This window comes from Capsicum annuum, chromosome 3, assembly GCF_002878395.1.
Source record: "Capsicum annuum cultivar UCD-10X-F1 chromosome 3, UCD10Xv1.1, whole genome shotgun sequence".
NCBI lineage: Eukaryota > Viridiplantae > Streptophyta > Magnoliopsida > Solanales > Solanaceae > Capsicum > Capsicum annuum.
Genome location: NC_061113.1, coordinates 185,284,210 through 185,293,384, shown reverse-complemented (window position 1 = coordinate 185,293,384; position 9,175 = coordinate 185,284,210). Strand labels below are relative to the sequence as shown.

Sequence of the window (9,175 nt, the reverse complement as noted above, 5' to 3'; positions counted from 1 at the left end):
AATTTGTATTCGACTTTCAACTGTTACATTTCGACGTTTTGTGATTTACTATTTGTGTAAGTCATAACTACTGAATTCTCCGAATATTTATTTTTAATTAAAGTTTCAATTTCAACTATGATATTTTAGCATTTTTTGAATTACCTTGTCTCTAATCCTCCACCACATATTCTACTTTAACTCAAGTGGAAGGATTAAAGCTCCATAATAAGAACACGGACAGTCTTTAGGATCTGCTTAAGCAGGATTCCTGCTTTAACCATAGTTCAAAATATAAGCTTCACAATAAGACCGTACATTTGTTTTTAATAAAAAATTAACTGTGTCATTTTTTTATATTGTTTGAATGGTCAACTTTAATTTACCTAAATAGACAAAAGCCAAGGTCAGAGATTGAAAAAATTGTATGGCTCCAAAGTTGACTTTACAGTTTGAGTTAATTAAATCACAATTTAAAAGTTGAGGGCATTCTCTTCTTCCCAAATTTCTTTTGTTTTTACTATATTCAGTTTACTTGACTTTGCTATTTTTAAAAGCATCATTTATTAAATTTCCAAGACGGACGTCAAATCATTTACTTAATAAAAATTAATGCTACTTTGAATTTTCAATTTATATTACCTAATAGTTGATTCTTTCATTTATTAATCAAATTTTAAATTATTTTTCCTGAATTTCCAACTTTATTTTTTGTCCTTCACCTTTTCTTGCAAAAACCCTAATTTCACTAACTCCCTCGAAAAATTGTGAAAGCAAAAAAATAAGATTAGCGTACATATTTTCTTTCCATTTTCATAAAATTAGTTTTTTTTTTTTAGTTGTCTACTTTGTTCTGCAGTAGCAAAGTTAGATTTCCACTGTACTTTGTCAGATGATCTTTATGTAGATACAACTAATTCTAACATTTGCAGATTTGCTGACTTTGTATTTCTCTTGGTATATATAGCATTTGCTGAGTTTGCACTTTTTTGGATAAAAGATTGTATTTTTATTCTCTCGTTATATGGGGTTTTGAGTTCTTGATTATTATTTTTTTCTGTTTTGGGTGCTTAAGTTATTGGAGTTGTCTTCAGGGTTTAAGGGTGGTTTGAGTTCTCGAAAAAAAAATCTTCTTTTTGCTGTTTTGGGAGTTATTTAGAGTTGTTCAGGGTTTAAGGGGTTTTGGTGATTTAACTATAGTGTATATGAATGGAGGAGAAAGGAGGAGTTAATAGTAGCTCTGGGGTTGCAGTTAAAGGGGATGAAGCTCCTGAAAGCTACAGAGTAGCCCCAAGGAGTGAAAGTAACAATATTGAGTTTAGTGGATCAATTGTATCAACCACACCAGTAAGTAGTGTGACAGAGGAAACGCCGAAGAAGAAGAGGGGAAGACCTCGGAAGTATGGACCAGATGGTAAAGTAGCTTCCATTGCATTGTCACCAATGCCAATATCAGCTTCAATTCCTCTTGCTGGAGATTTTTCAGCTTGGGGAAACAGTGGAAATCGACCCATTGATTCCTTCAACAAGAAGAACAAGTTTGAGGCCGAAACTCCAGGTAGCATTTCCCCAAAGCTGTGTTATTTTGTAGAATTTGAATCGAATTATAAAATGTTTCAGTATTCATGCTGTTGAAATCGTTATTTGTGATTAGTAATGTTTCAGTATGGATCTACTTGTGTGGATATGTTTGTTCTATTTCTGTTTGTTTCTGCATTGTTCATTGAAGTGAGTTATTATAAGTATTGAACTTAGACTGGGTCCCCCTTATCAAGAAGGGTCTTGATTTCCTGGCATTTATGATGATGAAGAAGATACTGAGAGGGGAGAACCTTTTTAGTGCATCTAAAGCTGCTATTTTCTTGATGCATTTAGCCAAATAGAGTTGGACCACTAAGCTGTGTTGGTATTTTAAATTGATATGACTGGACACCTCCGTCTTTACCCAATAATTGTGATATGGGATAATAACAAATAACCAATTGCATATAACGAAGATGCTGATTAACTTTTACAAAGACAAGACATTGATGGAATCTGTAATGATCTGACCCATTAAACTCACATTCTTGGACTATTATTCTTTTTACAAGACAAAAAAATTGCTGAGCTCGAAATACAGTTTAGTTAGTTATAGTTGTAGAAGTAATTATACAAGCTAAGCATGTTATTAGACTCAGCACTCTTGTTCAAGTAAACAGATGATGTCATGTAGATGGGAGCTGTCACAAAACATTTTCTATTTGAATATTCAATCATTCACTATTGTACAAGACATTCTTCTGCTGACGACAGAGAATTACTGGATATTAGTTCGTACAGCAATCACATATGTTTGCATGGCCCTATTAAAGGAATATTCTTTTACCACCTCCTTGATTGTTTATTCTTTTCAATTTGTACAAGATTAAATTTTATTTTTAACGGCAACTTTTTTTAGATATTTTATTCTCTCAGAGTAATAAAGGGTTATCATCATTCTGAAACAGTTGAAGATATGTCCTGATGAATGAATGCATGTGAAAACAAAATTCAGTTCATTATCTTGTATATCAAATTTTGGAAATAGAAATGCAAATATACATGGACATTTGGTCAGGAGATGTATTTCTGTTGACATTATATCTTTATATGTTATACTGTTATATATAATCATGCAAAAATGAAGCGCCTCAGTGAATCTATTAGTAGGTTATCAAAAAAATAAAAAAAGTGAATCCATTAATAGACCTGACCAGTGAACCATTCTGAGACTTAGTAGCTTATAGTTTTCTCCAATTTGCCATTGAAACTGGCTAAACTCAGTGTTCATGGAAGCGTGATGCGGAAAAAGGTGATAAGGCTCCGCATCATGCGTTACACGGAGCGTGAAGCGGTACGAGCGCATCATTGAAGTGAAGCACACTTTAAAAGGAAAAAAAATACAAAAATAGAGCATCCAATGTAAGACAGAACTGAAAATACCACAAAAACTATATAATCAACAATAAATACGATATATATAAGGAGAAGTTTAAATTAAACACCAAAATCACAGGTTTGATCACCGAAATACCTGCTGCAAAATAGATCAGCAAAACAACACAACCACAACAAACCAGAAAAAAAGGAAGAAAAATCAGATCTAAATTAATAATGTTTCAACATCTAATTCTCGTTCTTCTAAAGCAATGAAGAAGAAGAAATTGCAGCAGCCGATTTCAAAGTTAACCCTAGAAACTCGCATCAGTGGTAGTTGCAGCAGTACTCTTTTTTAAAATAAATTAAAACTTGCCCTAAATATGAAATCAACATGAAGTGACTCTTTTTTTAATTTAAAATTGACCTACAAATAAAATCAACTTGATGCGCTCGCATTGGCTCGCTTCTCGCATCGATTCACATCTCACAGAACCCTGTGATGTAAAGAAGAGGGGCTCGCATCTCTTCGCATCATCGCATAATGCGATGATGTGAGCACATTCTTGAACACTGGCTAAACTTGTTCTCTTTGTGTTGTGCTTCAAAATAATACTCTCTAATTATCATGCTTATGAATTTTACTAGTTGGAAGCTGATATTATGTTTAAAAGCTTAACTCTCTGTGTCTTGAAGGTTTAACTTCTTGAGCTATTACTAAACTTTGTGTTTCCTTAGGGGAGAGGATGGCATACTCTGTCGGTGCAAATTTTACACCACATGTGATCACTGTTAATGCTGGTGAGGTAAGCCTTACGTATTATATTTAAGAGTTAAAGAGAGACTTATTTTATTTGTTACTTTCATTTATGAATTATGACTATAATTATTAAAATTTTTGGGGGAGGGATATAAGAGAAGTTAATCTGATGTTATAGACTTCTTCACAAAGTTTTCTCTTGATCTTCTTAAGACTTAATCCATCCAGATTGTGGTGGTGTAACTGAAATAGAAGGAACAGTTAACCTAACTAATGAATCTTTGGGTGTGTTTGGTATGATGGAAAATGTTTTCCCGGAAAATAAGTTGGTTTTCTACTCATTTTCTCATGTTTGGTTGGTGAGTGGAGAATATTTTCCGAAAAATATTTTATGGTGTTTGATTGGTGAGTAGAAAATATTACTAATTGTTAACTCGTATATCACTGCCTGTAGCAACTCAACAATTTGTAAGAACTAATTTAAGCATAGAAAATAATATCAATATCGAATACTAAAATATTGCAAGTCATTAAAATTTAAGCAACTACTAATTAGCAAATATAGGAGACATTTTTCAACATTTTGTCAGGACAATCTCAAAAATACTACAATCAATAGAAATACAACGGAACGACAAGCGTATTCAACCTTGTGAAACAAGCTACATCGATGACAAAATGGAATATGCAATTAGCAAAAGTAACATAGGTAAGTCTTCATCTATGCATATGGAAATAACAGTACATTCAACGAACATTGGAAAAGGAGAAAATTCGGGCTTCACTATTTTTTATTTCAAGCAGTGAAAAATTGAAGCAAGTGAAATTTTTTTTGAGTAATGTGAATATGAGTGTTGTTGGGGTGAGGGTGGGGGCATAAGTCACATTTGTCATTTTCCAGAAAATGGCTTCTCTTGGCCCATGAGGGAAGTCATTTTCCCTCAAATAGAGTAAAATGAGTTATTTTGGAAAATATTTTCCCAATATTTTACTACAACCAAACAAAGGAAAATAGGAAAACATTTTCCATCATACCAAACACACCCTTCATCAGTGCTTAATTTTTAAAACATCATCTCCCCTTCTAGGTATACTGTTGCTAACGTGGGTTAAATATGGGTTTTAACTGGCGATATGTGCAATGTGTTTCTAGGAAAGCATGGAGGGATATTGGGTCAGACATGATCAAATATATGATTCTGTATGTCAAGGTCAAATTTCTTTAGTGTATTTGACTAGTCAAAAAGGAATAACTATAAGAGGTGAATAATAAGCAAAACAGAACTTCCCTACAGATATATATTTTGGATTTTGGCTATATATGTGAGTCAACCAAAGGCATCAGCCATGTATTTCACACTGTTGTGCGGTTTGACAAACAGAAGATATATTGGTGAAAAGTAAGAAATTTCTCCTGAATTTGGCATGGAGTATATAATTTCTGATGTATTTCAGGAGAGAAACGGATTAAGGCACCTGAATAAAGTGTGCTTATTGGAACATGCTATTCTGCAATGTGGTAATTTGAAGAAACATGTACTGAACCTTTGTTTCCTTGAAAACAACAAAGAAAGATATATATTTGATTCCTGTGATAAGCTTAAAATGGCTGCCTTCTCTGCTCTCCATCTCCTCCTTTTCTTTTTTTTTTCACCCCCACCAACTGAGTGCTTCATTTGAATGATAGGAATCAAATTAGATCTGCTGCCTAGACCAGTGATAATAGGAATATATTATATGGCTGTCTCTTATGCAGTAGAGATTGCTGCATGCATGTCATGAATGTCTACTGCTGTATGATATGAAGACATTATCAACATGGTTTTTAAGGCATCATAGGCAGAGGAACCCTAGATTTTTCTGGACAAAAAAATTGTCAAGAAGGTTGACTTTTTGGGAATGGGAAGTTAAAGAGGATAATAAGTTAGGCAGAGGTAGTTTTAGTTGTTACTCTTCTTGTGATTGATACAATATCCTAGAACTGTAGCTGGATAAGTAATTAACATGGCTTCAATTCATCTGCTTTCCTCAAGTTTTCTTCTGCTTTCTCAATTATGCATATATTTATATTTAACAAATGTCCTATGATATTGTTGTGAATGGTTTGCTCTACAACTTGTAGATATCTCAATATCTATATGTAAATCTTCTTTAGGCCTGTAACAAATGGCTGGTGCTTATTGGTTAATTTTTATTTTGTAATAAAAGCTGATCTGTGAGTGCTAACAACATAGCGCAAATGTATTCTATTTAGTATGTCTTGAAACCAACATCTGTTGAACTTTTGAGAATTAGACAACTCCTGGATGCAGTGGTTGTATCAAGACAGCCTTTTTTCGTAATACCTTAAATCAAATATGTTGGGTGGTTTTCAATAATGCAGTATTGAACATCTGAAATAGGAAAGACAATGCTGGAATCTTGAATATCGGTAGAAAAAAAAAATTTCAATTCAATGCTCATTTGCTATTTGCTCGTGGAGCATCATACCTGAAGAAACTAAACACTAGATCTGGAGATCCAAAAGTTTGTAGCCTTAGAACATTTTTTTCCATACTTCTCAAATTTATTGATTTCTATTGTGATAAATGTCTAGAAAAGATGCACTTGCTTGCTTCAACCTACTTGAGCACATGGATGTTGTTCTTTAGATTGATACCCTCTTTCGATGATGGTAGGACTTCAACTGGCTTTCATGGACACTCCCAAGTTCCAGTGAAAATGATTGAATAAGTTATAGTACTCCCTCCATTTCAAAAAGAATGACCTACTTTCGTTTTTAGTCCGTTTCAAGAAGAATGACGCTTTCCTATTTTGGCAACACTTTAATTCCAATTTTCCACATGGCATGTTTAAGACCACAAGATTAAAGGACATTTTGGTACATATGACATAACTTTAATTTATGGTCACAAGATTCAAGTTCTTTGTTTTCTTAAACTCCGTACGAAGTTAGAATAGGTCATTCTTTTTTAAACGGAGGGAGTAACAGTGTTTTGGTGTGGTTGTGTGTGTGTTTGTATGTTAAAAGTAGAGATCAAGACGTGAAATGAATAAAGATGTCATATTGAATTTTGAGATTATGTAATATCACATTTCTACATATTAACATGACGATTTGGCTATTGTGGGCCTTGCCATTTGAGGAAGGTAGTCATATTTCTGGGAATACAAAGTAGAAAGTAGGTCAAACAAAGTGGGATGGTGGTAGTAATTGTCGATCCAAATATTAGAGAGTCAATTCTTTCCAATTTGATTTTGGGACTTGGTTTCATTGTCAATTGAGGGATACGTAAATAATTCTCATGTAGCTTGTTCGCCAGGTTAAAATATGTATTTGACGATACATGCTTACAAGAACTTGCACGTAATGCAAGAAAAGTGCCATCTCACTGTTGGCAAACAATTATAGTAGCTGAATTGTTACCTTTGTCAAAAAAAAAAACAATTATAGTAGCTGAAGAACATTGCTTCTGAACATTTATTTTTGTTGAAATTTTCCTTGGCTGTTTGGACTTCTCTTAGAATACTTAAAACCCAATTTCTTTTTTATTTATGGTTTCTTTGGTGTATTAGGATGTCAACATGAAAATAATTTCATTTTCTCAAGAAGGATCTAGAGCTATTTGTGTGCTGGCTGCAAATGGTGCAATTTCAAATGTTACACTTCGTCAGCCTAATTCTTCTGGTGGTACTTTGACCTACGAGGTGTGAGCCGTTTACTTCTACTATGCATGTATGGATGTGGTTGATTTCTTTGCTGCACTCCATATACAATTTTATTACACCTCTTGGAATCTGATGCGTAGCCTCATCAACTTATGGGGCTATTGCACCACATAACAATTGAATAAAAGAAAGAAAAGTATCCTGCATGCATAGAAACTATACTTCTGTCCTATTGGGAATGAATGCAAGAACGATGATGTATCGTGATCATTAGCGCATTTCTTCTTATCTAAATTATGATTCTCACTTGCTGCAGGGTCATTTTGAAATTCTCTCTCTGTCAGGATCATATATGCCTAGTGATAATGGAGTGACAAAAAGCAGATCTGGTGGGATGAGTGTCTCTCTTTCGGGCCCTGATGGTCGGGTTATGGGAGGAGGACTTGCAGGAATGTTGATAGCTGCTGGTCCTGTTCAGGTTAGTATGGAACTACCAACGTTTTTGGCTCACTTATTCTTATTCCAAAAAGGTGTTGGGTAACAATTTGTTCAAGAGAAAAGAGAATCACATTTTGGGACTATTTTTGATCTGTGGAAAATGCAACATTCGAGATGATTGGCTGGAATTGCAGCACAAAACATAATTGATTTTTCTTTCCTGTACTTTTCCTTTGTGTGCAATATGCATCCATGTTAGTGGAAGTTATTGAAATCTAATGAATGGCAAATTGCACCCACAGATAACTGCTACTTTGATTATCTTCTTCCTTTAAAACTTTTACTATTTCCTCATCTGCGTCTGGCTGCGATCTTGCAAAACTAATCTGAATGTCTTGAGTGCATCAGGTTGTGGTTGGTAGCTTTCTACCTGGTCACCAGCTGGATCAGAAGGCAAAGAAGCAAAGAGTCGAGCATGCTGCTTTTGCCGCTATTCCTGCCCCTCCCATTTCTAAAGAACAAACTGCCGGAGCTTACTCTGGACCAAGTCCCAACATTGCTGCTTCTATTTCCTTTCCTGGGGATAACTTAGTCTCTGCAAATTCTATATACAGCTCAAGAATCTCAACGTCACAAAACAACGTTTCTTTGCCTGGAGAGGAATCTAAAGAGCATAACACGGCGTCCTAATTGAGCTGGATAGTGTATTGTTGTAACCTTGTTGCTAATTGTTAGCCTACTTGAAATCTTAGCCTCATGATCCCTTTATTAATTAGTAATTCCCTTTGATAGGATGCAGTAGGGCGTAATTTGTGTTAGTTTAACCTAGAACTTCTCTCTTCTTATAGGTATTACAAAGTAGGAATTTTCTACCAGTAGGAGGCTAGGAGCTATTATCAATTACCACTGCTTTCTGATTGACTTGATGTTGATGTACTACTAAGTCTTTGTATTAAATTGCAGAATGTCATTCTAACATTTGTTATTAATTTAGCAACCTTTTATTTCTCTCTAATTCTTGTAAATGGTTACTCTAATTGTACATATAACTTCAATCATAAATTGAACAATTTGTGCTTCCACCAAATTGCATAAGTAGCTTGGTCATGATCTTCTAGTTAACTGATTAGTGGAGGCTGAAAATAGGCAAAAAGGAGCAGTTATGTGGCCGTGTTAATAATTGATCTGCAAAGGTATACAGAGAGGGAGGCCTACAGATGGATTTGCAGAAGCAACATCAAGAGATAATAAGCCAAGCCACCTAGAAATCAAGAGGAAAAGGAATGGCCATTTAATTGCCCGGTTTTCTACCCGTCTAACCTTAGTTGTCCCCGCCCACCTTCCCTACCTTATTCCCACCCACCACAACCCCCTTCCCACCATAATACTGCTGACTGCACCCTTATTCATTCTCATTCTCTTGTTTTAAGT

At 34.6% G+C, this 9,175-nt stretch overlaps 1 protein-coding gene across 2 annotated transcripts; it reads left to right on the top strand.

Moving 5' to 3' along the window:
- The first annotated feature begins 477 nt into the window (after positions 1-477).
- LOC107863373 (AT-hook motif nuclear-localized protein 1) lies at positions 478-8,759 on the top strand. Of its 2 annotated transcripts, XM_016709254.2 has the most exons (5): positions 478-1,537; positions 3,616-3,683; positions 7,214-7,345; positions 7,623-7,784; positions 8,153-8,759. In XM_016709254.2, the coding sequence occupies exons 1-5, from the start codon at positions 1,189-1,191 to the stop codon at positions 8,432-8,434; spliced, it is 993 nt and encodes a 330-aa protein (XP_016564740.1). In that variant the 5' UTR covers positions 478-1,188; the 3' UTR covers positions 8,435-8,759. The 2 variants fall into 2 exon arrangements, with proteins under 2 accessions (XP_016564740.1, XP_047264463.1); XM_047408507.1 differs by lacking the exon at positions 7,214-7,345 and having other exon boundaries at positions 566-1,537.
- The last annotated feature ends 416 nt before the right edge of the window (positions 8,760-9,175 follow it).